At 43.5% G+C, this 17,835-nt stretch overlaps 1 protein-coding gene across 4 annotated transcripts in view; it reads right to left on the bottom strand.

Moving 5' to 3' along the window:
- Positions 1–17,835, bottom strand: part of LOC140186682 (carboxypeptidase A1-like) — a 64,132-nt gene that overhangs the window by 3,012 nt on the left and 43,285 nt on the right. For 3 of the 4 annotated variants that reach the window (XM_072241145.1, XM_072241146.1, XM_072241149.1), the window contains exons 10-11: positions 15,347–15,546; positions 6,259–6,343 (exon numbers count right to left, since the gene is read on the bottom strand). In XM_072241145.1, the coding sequence (XP_072097246.1) occupies positions 6,259–6,343; positions 15,347–15,546 (285 nt within the window). Of the gene's footprint in view, positions 1–2,986; positions 3,168–6,258; positions 6,344–15,346; positions 15,547–17,835 lie in introns of those variants that run through there. The other variant, XM_072241147.1, reaches the window with a different exon arrangement.

Genomic DNA, 17,835 nt, shown 5'->3' with positions numbered 1-17,835 from the left:
AAAGTTTGAAGTTAATAACTCATCTCCTTCTATCGTAGGCCACGAACTTACCAATTACCCCTGCTGTGGACCACTTCTACAAAGAAGTGATCCGTATGCTCCTCGACCACTGGACTAAGTGTGTACATGTAGGAGGGGACTATGTTGAAAAATAAATGTGCTAGGTTTTCTAAAATTGACTCCTTCTACCTTAGGCCACGAACTTATCAATCATCCCTCATATATAGTAAATATGTGCAGAGGGGGTTCACCAGGTTGATTCCAGGGATGAAGGGGTTAACCTATGAGGAGAGATTGAGTCACCTGGGACTGTACTCTCTGGAGTTCAGAAGAATGAGAGGGGATCTTATAGAAACATACAAAATTTTGAAAGGGATAGATAAGATAGAAGTAGGAAAGTTGTTTCCATTGGTAGGTGAGACTAGAACTAGGGGACATTGCCTCAAGATTCAGGGGAGAAGATTTAGGACGGAGATGAGGAGAAACTGTTTTTCCCCAGGGAGTGGTGAATCAGCGGAATTCTCTGCCCAGGGAAGCAGTTGAGGCTTCTTCACTAAGTTTATTTAAGATACATTTAGATAGATTTTTACATAGTAAGGGAATTAAGGGTTATGGAGAAAAGGCAGGTAGATGGAGCTGAGTTTACGGACAGATCAGCCATGATCTTATTGAATGGCGGGGCAGGCTCGATGGGTCGGATGGCCTATTCCTGCTCCTATTTCTTTTGTTCCTATGTATAGTGTACTGAAAACCAACTGGTAACTTACAGCATTACAAGACAAGCAGAATTATCCCATAATGTGGCATTAACAGTTAAGAGTCTGATTCAAGAAGGCCTGACCCTACTAGCAGGCATAACCTAAGGTCAGATCTATTGGTTCTTCGATTGAAATGTGTTTGGAATTTCCTGTCACTTGTTAGTTTGAGAGGGTGGGGAGACATGAATAAATTATTCATTCTTTCTGCATATAGTATTCAGTGGCATGTCCAATGCTCTCCAAGTCATAGGGTAAAATTTTCCAGTTCATTCCAGAAGCTCACACGGAAGTTGTCCGCACATCAAGCCGAGGGTTTCAGTATTGTTACTAAAACAACTAGACATAACATTGGATGAAGAGACGCTTGTTCATGTATGGCATTATTCTGAGACTGGGCCCACCTACAACTTGACCCAAAAATGATGAATAAGGGCAGACAACGTTACATAATACAATTTTATCAAAAGAACAAACACTATCTCATAACTACCCCAAAGTGCTAATGGGTCCTGTGCATACGGGACACCTGTTGTCCTGTGGTGTAACAGTACTTCCCGTTTAATTCACTTGCAGAAGCACGCCTTTTGGCTGATGGGATCTTTCATGCACGATTAGATGTTGAGGCCAGCTTCAGCAAGTTTTAAACGGGAACTCCCTGGCGGTAGAGCAAGCATTTACAACCATTTACAATCGAGTCCCGGTCGTATTTTCTGTTTACTCTCACAGTTATCCTCTTTTGGCCGCACACTCCACACCACCCTCCCCTTTGAAGATTAATCCTCCTTTTACGATCACAGCATTACACTAATCCTACCCAATATTCTGACCCAACCGAAGGTCCTGCCATTTCCCAAATGAATCTCTGAGGTTCCCCTACCCCCGCAGAGTTTTTCATCACTGCAACACTTGATCACTGCAGTCTGCAGCCTTCTAAACCAACTAAATGATGTGGCACTTTTGCAAACTCCTGGGGGATTCAGGAAACTAGAGAGTGCAGGTATGGCTGGGGGTGGATACTACATTGAGGTCTGATGGTAGGAGACAAACCTGTGCTCAGCGCCATTAGTCTGTGCCGATTAAAGTGTTGAGCAGATTAAAATCGTCGAGGATGAGAGCGGAAAATGAACAGGTGTTCAACGCTGTCTGCCTGTGTTTGACCGCTCTCCCTTTCTTCTCGTTGCTACTGTCAGAAGTCTTGGGTCCCACACTGCCAGGCTCAGGAGCAGTTAACGCCCCTGCAGCCATCAGGCTGATGGACGGGCTTCACTCTCCTCAGCGCTGAATCGACTTTGCAGCTGTGGTCTCACTTTCGGGGACCGTGCAGTTTATGTCCCAAATGTTTTAGTTTGCTATTTTTTTACTATTTGTGCAATTTGATCAAGGCGACAAGGCCAAAGGCGAAGGGTAAACTGACACTCACAACACGCTGGAGGAACGCAGCAGGTTGGGCAGCATCCGTGGAAAAGATCGGTCGACGTTTCGGGCCGGAGCCCTGGCTCGATGAGTAAACCGACATTCAGTTCACTACTCCACAAGGTTTACTGAACTGACTCTGCAGCTGTGGTCTGCAACCTTCGGGTCTCACCCCGCACTGAACTGGACCCGTGGCCCCAGGCTCACTGTCGGAGGGTTGGGGACTCTGCGGTTCATATTCTCTGTGTTATCTGTTCACATTTTTTATTGACTGCATGATTTGTTCTTTTGTTTTTGCACATTGGGTGTTTGATGGTCCTTGTTGTGGGGTTTTTTTTAATGGGTTCGATACTGTTTCTTTGTTTTGTGGCTCCCTGCAAGGAGACAAATCTCAAAGTTGTACATAGTATACATGCTTTGATTATAAATGTACTTTGAATTTTGACTGCGCAGAAGGACTAAGCAAGCAAACAAGCTAGTGCAGATGATGATTTGGACACTGTGCACGATCAAATTTGGCCATTCTCCCACACTGGCACAAAATGAATTAATGCAGTGACATGGCACGGTTTCTTTGTTAAAGTGCTTTATATCAGTTCAGAGCTGTGAAGTAATTCTAAGGAGCAGGACAGCGGAACAGCCTATAAATGATAGCGAGCTCATGCTGGAGATGGAAGAAGATTAACAGATTTTGCATAACCTCAACGCAGCAAATGGTGCAGCTGACAACGGCCGTGCATGTGGCATCCTGTCAGCAGAGGGCGTGCATGCCCAGGGAAGACCTTTAGATTCAGAATCCGGTTTATTATCGCTGTCACATATTTAGGTGAGATTAGCTTTATTTATTACATATACATTGAAATAAACAGTGAAATACATCATTTTGCATCAAGTCTAATCAGTGAGGATTCACTGTGGTTGGCAGTCGGGGTGTCGAAACGTGAAACTGGGTGAGCAGCAGAAAGTTTATTCATCGAGCCTCGGAGAAAGCTGCTTCTGAAATTTGAATAAAAAACCTGAGCAGAATCCCAATGATGCAAGTCATAGCTCCGTGCGAATGTTGCCTCATCCCTGGTATATGTCTCCGTTTGAGTCCCAACTTCCAATTCTACCTGTAAAGCTTTGCACTACTTCAAAGAAAATCAGCACTACTTGGCTTCTACTGAAAGCACAGCTGTTAGAGTACAAGTGGCCCCAGCCACACATTAAGGAGAGGGTTGGGGTTGTGAACTTAGAAAACAGTCCATGTTGCAATTTGCATGTTTCATGTAAAGCTGAATCATGCTCAGCACGATTCATTATTAACATTATTATTGACAGAATCAACAAGGGTGGAGTGGCGGAAATACATCTCCGCCAAAGGAGATGTGAAGTGAGCCTTCCCTCTGCTAGCCCACAGGTCACCCTTGGGCGAGGTAGGTGTAGCACCTGCTTAGTCTGCACGATCAGGGTCGCATGAAGCCATGGGATCAGGTACTCTTCAATCATATGTGCAGCTGGTGCATATTGCGTCCTGATGCCAGGCAGACAATCACTGAAGGTATTGATAATGGTTGGGGCCACCCATCTTGTAAAGACACTGACCAGAAGAAAGCAATGACAAACCACTTCTGTAGAAAAATTTGCCAAGAACAATCATGGTCATAAGGCCATGATCGCCTACGGCATACGACATGGCACGTAATGATGATGTCATATGATACAGCACATAATGATGATGACGACAGCACGGTAACAGGCTCTGCTCGCCCAACGAGCCCACGGCGACCAATTACACCCAAGTGACCAATTAACTTATTAATCAGTAGGCTTTTGGAATGTGGGAGGAAACCAGAGCGCCCGGAGGAAACCCATGCAGCCACAGGGAGAACGTACAAACTCCTTACAGACAGTGGTATGGATGCAGGCATCAAGAAAGGAGAGCTGGAAAAAGTATTTATTCTTTTACTTTTTCCTCAGAAATTTTGAAGGAGTAAGTTTTTATTCTGTATGCCAGATTTTTGATAGTGATTTGTGAATTCTTCAAGGACAAATTGATATTATCCAAACTGCTATAATACAGGGCTCACCTACACTGGGAAATGGCACGAAATAAGGAGTTCTTTCCCTCTACCCCCCTCCCCCCAGTGAGTTTTCAAACACCCTTCATTAGCCCGCACTTTTAAGGTGGTCCCCATAAACCCAGCAAAGTTCACAAGTCGAAAGATCCTGGAAGGGTGAGTGTAAGAAGATAAGATGGTTAGGAAATCACATGGGATACCGAGCTTCATCAGTCAGGGCAGTGAATACAAAAGCAAGGAGGTTATAAAACACTGGCCACAGCTCAGCTGGAGGTGGGTTTAGTTTGAATTAATATCATGGACAGCACAGACTTTGTGGGCCTGAGAGCCTGTTCCTGTATTGTTCTATTGATTTACTTACAGCGTGCAGTTTGGCTAACCACACTGAAGAGGACATTCACTGGGAGGTTGACTGAAAAATGGAGCGCTTTTACTTAGGAGGGGAGACTGGAGAAGCTAGGTCTGTTTGGCTCGGTTAAGAGGGAGCATGACTGAGATGTATAAACTGAGGCACATGAGAAAAATCTGCAAAGAAACACACACAAAATGCTGGAGGAACTCAGCAGGCCAGGCAGCATCTATGGAGTAAAGAGTAAATAGTCAACGTTTTGGGCCAAGACCCTTCATCAGGACTGGAAAAAAAAAGATGGGAAGTCAGAGTAAGAAGGCAGAGATAGATAGGTTCTTGATTAGCCAGGGCATCAGAGGATATGGGGTGAATGCAGGGGAGCGGGGATGAATGGTGGAGCAGACTCAATGGGCCGAATGACCTACTTCCGTTCCTATATCTTATGGCCTTATGGGAAGGAGGAGGAGCACCAGAGGGAGCTGACAGGGAGGTAAGGAGATATGGTGAGGGAAGGAAATGGGAATGGGGAATGGAGAAGGAAGTGTGGGAGCAATTACCATTAGTTCGAGTAACCTATGTTCATGCCATCAGGTTGGAGACTACCCAGATGCAATATAAGGTGTTGCTTCTCCAACCTGAGAGTGGCCCCATTGTGGCTGTAGAGGAAGCCATGGATTGACAGGTCAGAATGGGAAGTAGAATTGAAGTGGGTGGCCACCAGCAGATCAAGCTTTTTCTGGCGGACAGAGAGTAGGTGCTTGACAAAACGGTCTCCCAGTCTACGTCAGGTTTCACTGATATACAGGAGGCCAAACTAGGAGCACTGGACGCCAACAGACTCACAGGTGAAGTGTTGCCTCACCCAGAAGGACTGTTTCAGGCCCTGAATGGTAGTGAGGGAGGTGTAGGGGCAGGTGTAGCAGTTGTTCCACTTTCAATGGTAAGTACTAGGAGGGAGATCATTGGGGAGGGGCACATGGACAAGGGAGTCGTGTAGGGTGTGATCCCTGCAGAAAGTGGAGGGAGAGGGGGAAGGGAAAGATGTTCTTGGTGTGGGATCCCGTTGGAGATGGCAGAAGTTATGGAGGATTAAGTGCTGGACGTGGAGGCTGGTGGGGTGGTAGTTGAGGACAAGAGGAACTCTGGCCCTGGTAGGGTGGTGGGGGGGTGGATGGGGTGAGGGCAGACATGCGTGAAATAGAGGAGATGCAGGTGAGGGCAGCGTTGATGGTGGAGGAGACAAAGTCCCTTTCTTTGAAGAAGGAGGACATCTCAGTAGTTCTGGAATGAAAAGCCTCGTCCTGAGAGCAGATGCAGTGGAGATTGATGAGTTGAGAGAAGAAAATGGCATTTTTACAAGTGGCAGGGTGGGAAGAGGTATGGCTCAAGCAGCTGTGAGAGTCAGTGGGTTTATAAAAGATAACAGTGGATAAACTGTCTCCAGAGATAGAGAAAGGGGAAGGAGGTGTTGCAAATGGAAATATTCCTTCTAATCTCTTCACATCTGTTCTCTTTCACTTTCAAAACTCAGTAAAATACCCCAGCCCTTGTTACTCTTACTCATTTGTATCTGCATCTTGTCAGTTGTGTCGACATGAGCCAAACCCACAAGTACAGTCAAATCTCCCAAGTATTTGAATACAGCACAACCCATCAGTGTTGTTGTTATGTTAATTACCGATCACTTGTATGATGCTTCCATGTGAATACCGAGTGCCGTACAACGAGGCCAGAGCTTCAGTTGCCTCACGTGCCAATGTATCCTGTGCCAGGGAAGAAGGTCACAGAGATGATCAGAATAGGAAAGTGAGTTCTTTTTCAGAATAAATTCACAGTTTAGAACAAAATCTATGCAGCTAGTGAATTATTAGCTGTGGCTAAGAAGGTAGAAATTTAGCTTTGATCAGCTTTGAGAGTTGAAAGACCATGTGTTCTGAGGAAGTGCTGTGCCCTTTATATTTTCTTTCAGACAGATGTTAAAGCAAGTGCCTAAACCGCTTCCCCAAGCAGATATAAAAGATCATGTAGGAACAGCAGAGTTCTTCCTGGTGCAAAAAAATTGAAATACTTGAGGAAGCCATTGCATCAGGCTGCATCCGTGGTGGAAAACAGACAGTGGATGTTTCAGATCGAGATCACTCGTCCAGACTGAAAGAGTAGAGAGGAGATAGACAAAGCAAAGAAGTGAGTGCGGGAAGAGCTGGCAAGCAATGGGCAAGAGGAGGGGTGTTCGAGCCAGGTAGGGAGGGAATAGTGGAGATAGCAGAAGAGGCTGGGAGGAGATGAGTGGGGGAAACAAAGGCAATATGATAAGAAAGGAAGATGGAGACTGAAACCAAGTCTTCCACGTCGGGACTTCTAATAGACAGAGGGAAGCTACTTCTTCCTTGTGCTATGGTTGATATAATGGTCTATATTGCTAGAATTACAATCTGATTATTAACTCTTGCTGATGTTTATGGGAGCACTCTATCACAAGTTGGCGTAATGTGCTCCCATACATCAGAACAGCTCAAATGTTCAGTTTTGAGGTACTTTGGAGATCAAGAGAATTTTGGTATATGTACATCCTTTCTTGTTAATACTTGTTCCCCATCCATCAAAAACTAGGGAATGGTTGGTGTAAGATCCAAGATCAAAATGGGGTGATGGAATGAGCAGAGCGAGGGTAAACCATGTAAGCAGCAACCAAAATGTCTTTTACTGAAGCTTTTGCTTACACTTTGGTTAAATTCTACGATGTTTTCCTTGCTTTAACAATAGTTTTTAGCCTTTGTGGTCGAGGCAAAGGGATATTCTTATGTGATGGATCTTAGAGGACTTACTTTTCAATTCAAACTTCCTAGAACTTCAGAGTAATCCTTCCTTATTCTACCTCCCTAACCACCTTTACTACCATTACTGCCTGGAAAATCTCTCCTCTTGGGAATTCTCTTCTCATCCTGATCTTCAGTTCTGATTTTTGTGGCAAGACACGTTAAAGTCCTTTCATGAAACAGGACTGCCTTACCACTGAAGTGTGTATTTGCTGCACATTCACTTGATCTGTATCTGAAAGCTGAACTTGCCGAAACAGTGTATTATGACCATATTGATGAGGCAAAACAACCCTTTCCCACAAAACAGCCTGAAAATGTTTGTTAAACAGCAAATCCACATTCTTAGCTTTACAAATATCTGTCATAGTTTCTCATGTCTTCCAATGTCATTCCAAACATTACAATTTCACTGAACAATTCAAAATTTTAAGTTTTATTTAAAATATTTAAGCCACTTAAAGACATCTTTAAAACAGTTAAAAAGTTAAAACAAACAAAATTAAAGTAAAATAACTTTTGTCAAGAGTTATGATGAAAAGCTATCAACCTGACACTCTATTTCTCTCTTCATAGATACCGCCTGATCTGTTGAGCATTTCCGACATTTTCTGTTTTATGTCAGATGTTCAGAAACTGCATTATTTTACCTTCTTACCATTTTTTTCCCTCACAGCTGTGCCTTCCCATTCAAATGAAAAGGCTTGCAGATTCTGTTCAGGTGGAACTTAGAAAAGGTTAGTGGGTATAATCCCCAGAGGCTCTCTGGGAATTCAGCAAACTTCCAAACAAGATCAATGTCATGGTCCAGTCCGTGAAGTCCAGATTCCGGTTCACGGTCCGGTCCATCAATCCTTATTCCAGGTATTCTGGTCTTCCTTTTTTTCTGTGGGTGCTCTAATTGAGGCAGCTGAGTCACATTTTGGGCTGGCTACATAAATAGCTCCTTGGTTCAGCTTTAGTTGTGGTTGCTGGGTTGGAAGAGGGCTGGGCCAGGAGTGGTTGGACTGGAAGCTGGCTGTGTTTTGCTTGATGTGTGAGTGTGTTTTGGAACCTGTTGAGGGAAAGAGAGTGGGGAAGGAATGGAAATTGCTGGGAGGGGGTTGTGTGGGTCTGGTAATGGTGGACAAGATAAGGGGTGGGGTTGAGGGAAAGAAAGTAGAGAAGGAGAGGGATAGAGACTTGGGACCAGAGGTAGGCAGCTGGGGAGAGGTGGATTATTGTGAAGGGAGAAATAAAGGGAATGAGGAGATAGTGAGGGGTCGGATGAATAAAAACCAAGACAAAGGGAATAAAAGAATAAGAGATGATAGTGGAGAAAGCTCTGAAAGTGAGGAAGATGAACAAGCTCAGAGAGGAGGTGTTGTCATAATTAGGTTTAATGAGAAGGCTCAGGGACATATGAAGAAAATTAACCTGTTTGTGCTAACAACAACTCTGACAAATAAGGTAGGGGAAATAGTATTTGCAAAAGTCCTTAATGATGGCAACTTATTGGTAAGATGTGTGAATGAGGAACAACTTGAGAAAGTACTCAAGCTAAAAGAGATAGGAAAATGCAAGGTGGAATACACTGGGAGGGTGGGAGCACAAAACAGTGGTTGTAAAGGAGTGATCACGGGGATACCAATGAGTATAAATATGGAGGAGGTAAAGAGGAATATCAAAGGAGGGAAAGTAATGAATGTTCAAAGACTGAAAACAACAAAGGAGGGAGTGAAAAAGGAATGTGAATCAGTACTGATTGAATTTGAAGAAGAAAGAGTGCCAAGGAAGGTGTTCCTGGGTTTCATGAGTTAGCCAGTAAGAGTGTATGTGCCAAAGCCACTGAGGTGCTATAATTGTCAAAGGTTTGGACACGTGGCTAAAAACTGTAAAAGGCAGAGGAGATGTGCTAGATGTGGGGGTGATCATGAATATGGAAAGTGTGGAACAGGAGTTCAACCAAAATGCTGCAATTGTGGAGGAGCTCATAATGTTGCATATAGTGGGTGTGCGGTTGTGAGACGGGAGACTAAAATTCAAGAAATAAGAGTGAAAAGGAAGATCACTTATGCAGAAGCTGTAAGAATGTCAAGAGAACAGAATAATGTTCCTAATGAACAGGGAGCAATAGGGATACGAGAGATGCAACAAAGAACAAATGACAGGATTTATGTAGACAAAAAAGCTCTAGTAACATTCATTGCAGGAGTGATTAATAGTACTGCTGAGGTAAAGTCAAAAAGTGACAAAATTCAGCTGGTGGTAAAAGCAGCAGTAAACCATTTAGGGTTAGTAGGACTGACATGGGAGGAAGTGAGGGAGAACCTCAGTAATCAGTCAAGCCAGGAAGTGTCATGTGTTGGTTAATACTAATTATGGTGATTCTTTTACAATGGAATGCAAGGAGCTTACTGGCCAATAGCCAGGAATTCAAGCACTTTATTAAAGAAATGGTTGTAAAACCGGATGTAGTGTGTATTCAGGAAACTTGGTTGAAACCAACTTTAGACTTTGTGGTATATGGGTATACAATAATAAGGAAAGATAGAAATCTAGGGGGAGGAGGGGGTTGTGCTATGTTAATCAAGCAAGGTATACCATAAAGGGTACTGGAAAAAGGAGATGATCAGGAATACATAGTGGTGGAAATGTGGGAGAGAGGCGAGGGAGTGGTTATAATTAACTACTACAATCCATGTAAAAGGTTGGATTTGGACAGCCTATTAAAGATACAAGGACAAAACAGACATAAAGTAGTGTGGTGTGCAGATTTCAATGCTCATAGCACAATATGGGGGGATCAGATTACAGATCCAAATGGAAAGGTAATTGAAGATTTGATGGAAGAAAGGAATTTGGTGTGTATGAATGATGGTAGCGGCACAAGGATAGATATAACAACAGGAACTGAGTCGGTGTTAGATATTACGTTAGTGTCTAATACCTTGGCTGGCATTAGTAACTGGGGAGTTTGGACTGCTTCAACAGTAGGCAGTGATCACTACCCAGTTTTGTGTTCAGTGGGTGAAAGAGTTGAAGTAAGACCAGGTGGTGGAAGTGGGTGTTTGAAAAAGCTGATTGGGGTAAGTTCCAGAAGTTGAGTGAAGAAGGGTTGACAAAGATTGATATTTCTGGAAATGTAGATGAATTAAACAGTCAGGTGACTTCAGCAATTATCATGGCAGCAGAAGGATCTATACCTAGGAGTAAAAATAGGATGAATAGAAAACTGGTACCATGGTGGACAGAGGAATGTTGTCAGGCTGCAAAAAACAGAAATAGAGCATTCAGGCTAGTTAAAAGAACCCATAATATGCAGCATTTGGTTCAATATAAGAAAGCACAGGCAGTGGTGAGGAGAACTATACGTCAAGCTAAAAGGGCAAGTTGGAGGAATTTTTGCGACAAGGTAGGAAGAACAACACCTGTGGGAGAGATATGGGGAATGATTAAGAGGATGGGAGGAGATAGAAGGGAATGGGAATATCCAGTAATGATATCTGAGGAGGAAACTGCAGTCTCCAGTAGGGATAAGGCTGAGGTCATGGCCAAGTCATTTGTACTGATAAACAGTTCAGAAAATTTGTCTGAAGAGAGAAGAAGGGAAAGAATAATGAGCCAACACCCAGGTGTGTTAAGCAGGAGGGAAGGAACAGATGATATAATCGATGATCCATTTACATTAGCAGAAATGGTGACAGCAATAAAGAGATCGAGACCAACCTCCCCAGGGAAAGATCTGATATGCTCTGTGATGCTAAAAAATCTAGGAGAAGGAGCGCTCTTGAAGTTGCTGCATTTTTATAACGGAGTGTGGGAGGAGGAAAGATTACCAAGTGCATGGAAAGAAGCAGTAGTAATTCCAATAAGGAAGCCTGGCAAGGATCTGTCAAAACCCACTAGCTACAGACCAATTGCATTAACATCAAGTATATGTAAGATAATGGAAAGGATGATAACAGAAAGGTTATCATATGAGCTTGAGAAAAGGGGAATGCTGGCAAGTTATCAGGGTGGTTTTAGAAAGGGAAGGAATTCCATGGACTCAGTGATTATGTTAGAGACTGAAATAAGGAAGGCCCAGGCAAATAGAGAGTCGGTAGTGGCCGTGTTCTTTGACATTGAAAAAGCCTATGATATGATGTGGAAGGAAGGATTATTAATTAAACTGCACAAGATGGGGGTTGGTGGGAGAGTTTTTAATTGGATTAAAGATTTTTTGTTTGGTAGAAAAATTCAAGTTCGGATTGGATCAGAATTATCAAAACAGTACATAGTGGAAAATGGCACACCTCAAGGTAGTGTGATTAGCCCATTACTTTTCATGATTATGATCAATGATGTCTTCACAAAGGTACCAGTGGATATAGGTAGGTCACTGTTTGCGGATGATGGGGCCTTGTGGAAAAGAGGCAGGAACATGGACCATATAATTAGGAAACTACAAGAAGCAATTGATGAAGTGGTGGAGTGGGGTTATGATTGGGGATGTAGATTTTCAGTAGACAAAACTCAATCTGTATTTTTTACCAGGAAAAGGGTTGAGGTAGGGAAGAAGTTAAGGATGTATGGGGTTGAATTAGAAAGGGTTGCATCATTTAAATTTCTGGGAGTTATATTTGATTCACGATTAACATGGGCAGACCATATCAGGAAAGTTGAGGAGAAATGTAAAAAAGTAATAAACGTGATGAGATGTTTGACTGGTAGGGAATGGGGAGCAAGTTGTTCAGCTTTGAAGAGAATGTATGTGGCTTTAGTAAGATCTGTATTGGATTATGGAAATATAGTATATGGATCAGCAGCTAGGTCTCTTATAAGGAAACTGGATGTCATTCAGGCTCAGGCCTTGAGAGTGTGCAGTGGGGCTTTTAAAACGTCACCAGTGTCAGCCCTACAGGTAGAAATGGGAATAATGCCTTTGGAACTAAGAAGGATGCAACTGATGGCAAACTACTGGGCTAACTTGCAGGGGCACAATGATTCTCACCCTACTAAAGGAGTGCTGGGAAAATGGGAGGTTTCAGAGGTATACCTTTAGTCGGGTAGGGAATGATATCGCGAAAGAATGTGGAGTATTTGATCTGAGGATAAGTCCTTCAGTAGTTTATCCGGTTGTAGCTCCATGGAAGCTTGTATGGCCTGACATAGACTGGCATTTGTTAGAGGTAAAAAGGAAAGAAAGATATAAAACAGATTTGGTAAATGCATTTAACTGTCATGTGATGGAAAAGTATAGAAATTATACTCACATTTATACGGATGGTGCGAAGGAACCTGCAACAGGAGTGACAGGGTTTGGGGTGGTCATACCAGCAAAAGAAATTGGAATCAGCAGAAGAACATCTAATAAGTTAGGAGTGTTTACAGTGGAGATGCTGGCAGTGTTGGTTGCATTGCAATGGGTGCAGAAAGCCAGACAAATCAAAGCATTGATATGTTCAGATTCATCCTCCGTTCTAGCAAGTTTAAGGTCTTTTCACACAAACAGTTGGCAAGATGTACTTTATGAAGTCCTTCAGTTAGTTACAAGGATTGCAAATCAGGGAGGTCAGGTAAAATTTCTATGGGTTCCAGCACATGTAGGGGTGAAGGGGAATGAGAGGGTAGATGAGTTGGCAAAGAGGGCGTTAAAGAAAGAAAATGTGGAAATGCACATTAGTATCAGTAAAGCAGAGGTTAAGTGTGTAATCTGGGAAAAAGTCAACCGAATGTGGCAAGAAAGATGGGACAGGGAGGGGAAAGGGAGGCATTTATATCAAATACAAAAGAGTGTTGCAGTTACTAGGCTAGGTAATGGAAACAGAAGAGGGGAAATTGTGTGGACTAGGTTAAGGCTGGGGCATTGTACATTAAACAAAACATTGAAAATATGATAGGGAAACACCAGACAGGATTGTGTGAGGAATGTCAGGAAGAGGAGTCAGTAGAACATGTAGTTCTGAGTTGCAGGAAGTATGGGATACAGAGAGAGATGATGAGAAATAAATTAAGGGAGTTGGGGATGCAGGAATTAACATTAAAAGGGTTGCTGGGCATAGGTGAGAGAGCACAAGTCCGGGTATCTTTAGCATTTTTAAGGGGTACAGGGGTTTTTTATAGAATATGATGAATAAACAGGAATAGGATACTAGGATGGTCAAAGATGGAAGGGTGAAGTGTAGGTGTTTGTGTGTGTGTGTGTGTGTGTGAGATTGGGTGAAGGGATTTAGAATGTATGTCTAGTGCACATTCTGGAGCAGAGGGTGGCGGTAATGCACCATTAAGCTGGATGCCAACCGCCGTAAAACAAGATACAGACAGGCAGCTTTAGTTGCTGGGTTGTTCCTGTCTGAATCCCTTTCCTGCCTCTTCCTCCTGAAGTCTTGCCTGAAACCTTTGCCTGCACTGCTGTCAAGTTCAGCTGTTGGAGCAAGACTGGAGCCTTGCTGTGTCAGGATAAGAAACTGTCTGTCATTGTTTGGAACTGTCTCTCTGTGTCCATGCCTTCACTAGGTAAGTTTGGCTGTTTGCTGCTACCTTGAGTTGGGAACTATCTCTGTGTCCATGCCTTTTCTAGGTAGGTCTGGCTGTTTGCTGCTACCTTGAGTTGGGAACTATCTCTGTGTTCATGTCTTTGCTAGGTAGGTCTGGCTGTTTGCTGCTACCTTGTGTTGGGAACTATCTCTGTGTTCATGCCTTTGCTAGGTAGGTCTGGCTGTTGCTGCTACTTTGTGTTGGGAACTGTCTCTCTGTGTTCTGTGTATGTGTCCTGGCCCTATGTCCTGCTCCCTAGGAGGGGTCCTGACTGTGTAGAGCCCTGGCCTCAAGTCCTGTTCCCAAGGAGGGGTCCCAGCTCTGTGTTCCATGTCTCTGTGTTCCTGTCCTCCCTTGACTAAGGTTCTGTGTTCCTGTCTCCCAAGACCAAGGCTCTGCATTCCTGTCTCCTTTGACCAAGTCCAAGGCTTCGTGTTCTCGTCCTGTACTGCAATTCCCTCGTCCTGCCCAGGAGTCTCTCATTTTGTCCTGTAGCCTCTACTAGTCCTGTCTTCCAAGACCATGTCATGTCTTTGCCTAGTTCTGGAGTCTGAGCCTGAGTCAAGACCCAGGTTCTGGGTCCTTGACCAGTCTCTAGCTTGGAGTCCAAGCCCAGGCTCTGAGTTCCCAGTTCCTAGTCCTGGTCCTGCTTGCCTAGCCAATGTCCTAGCCCAAGTCTGTTCTTGTCCCAGCTCCTAGTCTGCATCCAGTCACGTCCCTAACTTTAGTCTCTAGTCCTGTCCTGTTCCTAGTTCTTCAGTGTCTGTGTCTTGCATTTGGGTCCACCACCCCTTGTGACAATCAACTGGTAAGTTTCTGCTTTCCTGCAGGCTTTCTGAACTTGTTGGTACTTGCACAGTCAAATGTTACCAGATCAACACGAAGTTTCTGGGACACCTTGGAACTCCCACTGATTATGGAGATGTCTGAGCATTATCTCACATGAAGCCAAGTGAACTCGTGTGAACAATGCACCAACAAACTTTTTGACCCCCCCCCCCCACACCTCCCACCACCATCAGGCAGAAGTACTGTAGCATTAGGACAAGAAATGTTAGGATGGGAAATGGCTCCTTCCCCAGGCCACAAGACTCCTGAACTCCCCTCCACCACCCAGGTCTCATCCTGTTTGAAGCACCAGCAGTGTAATATTGTTTACTTTTTAACTTTGTTGCAAATACATCTTATTATCTGTTAATTCATTGATGATAATATCACTTTGTGTTTTGTGTGTGAATTGTATGTACTGTTGTGCACCTTGGTATGGGGGAATATTGTCTCGTTTGCCAGTATACCTGCCTATGCTTGAATATCAATAAACTTGAACTTGTGATTCATGAAGCAATCTCTAATGCACTGGGGTACAAAGCATCAATGCTTTGAGTAAAAATCAAAGGAGGGGTTTAAAGTAATCCAACTCCCTTTAACTACTGTGAAAAGGAATCATACCAGTTCTTCGACGTTTTCCGGCGTATCCTGTGTATATCCATACGGATACATCAAGCGCTGAGAGTAACTGTGCAGTGTGATGAAAGCTACGAAATTGCCGTGCTTCTTGATAAAATCAACGATAGCCTTAACCTCAGGTTCCGAGTGCGCATGTGGCCCACAATAACTTTCTGAGCATGGAACTCTGCTACTGCCATTCCCTGCCAATGGAAAACAGCCCTTTATTCATGTTGCTCTATGTTTACTGAACCAACCTTTCACATTCAAGACTGGAGTAGTTAGCTTTTCTCACTGCTGCCATCAGGAAGGAGATACAGGAGCCTTGTATCCCACACCGCAAGTTTCAGGCAAAGTTATTACCCTACAACTGTCACATTCCTGAACCAGAATGGATAACTGCACTCATTCCAACACTGAACTGATCCCACAACCTATGGACTCTCCTTCAAGGACTCTACAACTCATGTTCTCAATATTTATTTATTTATTTTTTTGTATTTGCAGAATTTGTTGTCTTTTGCATATTGGCCAGTTGTTTGTATTTGTTGTTACAGTTTTTCATTTACTTTTGTGTTTTTTTTTGTATTTACTATGAATGCCCAGGAATATGATAATTGCAGATAGGTCTACCTGTTGTCTGCTACAGGCAAGGACATTGCCAGGTTCCTCCTCGGCTACACTCTCCGTGCAGCCCAGGAGTTGCTCCTCATATTGCATGATGGGGTCTCTCCTTCCACAGGCACAACGCACATTATTGGTGCTGTCAAATAAACTACTAAACAACCATTGGATATTCCTGCAACGGGGTCCTGAAATACCCCGATGAACTGTGCTCGACTGCCTCGATGAACTGTGCTTTTGAAAGGAGAGTTATTTAACAACCACCTTGTTTAAAAGAGAGAAATGAAGACTGCTCACAGGTTGTTTATACTTTCTCCAAGGATGTTGCCTGCTTGTACATTCTTACACAGACAGCGAAGGGAGGAGTTATTTGAGAGACAGTTGGTACTCAGTACGGTGAGATAAATAGAAAGTCAGATGATAGACCTGAGAGACATGATTTTGGACACTGAATGAGCTTTGTTGTGCCCACAGAAAAAGTGGGTTTTGGAGGATCGATCAGGCGGATCGATCAGTGGTTCTCGCAGTGTGGAGAAGGTGTGACTGGTGGAGAGTTATTTGTGTGTCCAAACCTCGCCTGGGTTGATAACTCCACCACAGAAGAACGGTCCCCTTTTGTTGTGGTCACAGTCGGTGACTTTTAAAGGATTTTAGAGGACAACGGGAAGATCGACGGCGTCAGCTCACCTGAAGACTCAAACCTCTCTCTCCATCACTGCTCCACTCAATACCATGAACTGAACTGAACTTTACTCATTAAAGTAAGACTATCTATTTACCCCTAGACTTGAAGAAGCTTGGTTTTCATATATATTCCACACTTACTTATAATCATTGCTAACCTGTTTGATTTATCTGCATTTATATTACTGTACTGTGTAGTTACTAATAAATATTAGTTAATAGCAATACCAGACTCCAAAGTGTTTTCCATTTCTGCTGATTCTTCAACCCGTCACGGGGTACGTGACAAAATTGGGGGCTCACCCGGGATATGAACAAATTGTGTGGGAGGCTTGTTTGAATTGATTGGGGAAAATCCCTTTTGATTTGCTTGTGTGGAAATTCAGCAGAAATGGATGTTAGCGTTTTGAAGTTTCTGTTGGAACCAACCCCTGAAGCATTGGATGATGCTACGAGGGTTGTACTGTTGGCAATCCCTCAGAAGTTAAGACTAAAGGTGACCACTAAAATGAGGAAAGCTCTGATGCAGATGGTAATAGCCCAGCCTTGTATAACTAAGGGAAAGTTTGGAGAGGAGGTGTTAAGAGTTATTTGCTGGAGGTAAACTTACTGAGGCTGAGATTTAGCTTCAGGTGGAGCAATGCAGGCTGGAGGCTGAGGAGAGGAAAAGACAGCATGAGTTGCAACTGAAACATCTCGAGGCTGCAGAGGCAAAAGAACAGAGAAGAGGCAGAAAGACAAACAGTTTGAGAGGGAGATGGCGCAGCAAGGAGTCTCAGTGTTAAGCTGTAGTGGGGAGCTGGTTGTACCATTTAATATTAGCCAAGAACTAAGTTGGTACCTCCATTTGAGGAAACAGAAGTCGATGGGTATTTCCTACATTTTGAAAAAGTGGCCATAAGTTGGAACTGGCCGAGACATCAGTGGGGTTTTCTGTTACAAAGCGTGATTAAGGGGAAGGCTCAACGAGCGTATTCGGCGTTGTCTGTTGCAGACGCAAATGATTATAATGTAGTGAAAGGTGATATACTTAAAGTTTACGAGGCATACAGGCAAAGGTTCTGAAATTTGAGGAAGTCTTGGGACCGCACATATTTAGTTTCCCGTGAGATGCAGATGTACTTTGATTGCTGGTGTACCTCAAAAGGGCAAGTGAAGATATTGACAACCTGAAAGAGTTGATA

The sequence above is a fragment of the Mobula birostris genome, chromosome 23 (assembly GCF_030028105.1).
Source record: "Mobula birostris isolate sMobBir1 chromosome 23, sMobBir1.hap1, whole genome shotgun sequence".
Taxonomy (NCBI): domain Eukaryota; kingdom Metazoa; phylum Chordata; class Chondrichthyes; order Myliobatiformes; family Myliobatidae; genus Mobula; species Mobula birostris.
Note: the sequence above shows the minus strand (reverse complement) of the source record. Positions and strands in the feature narration are given on the sequence as shown.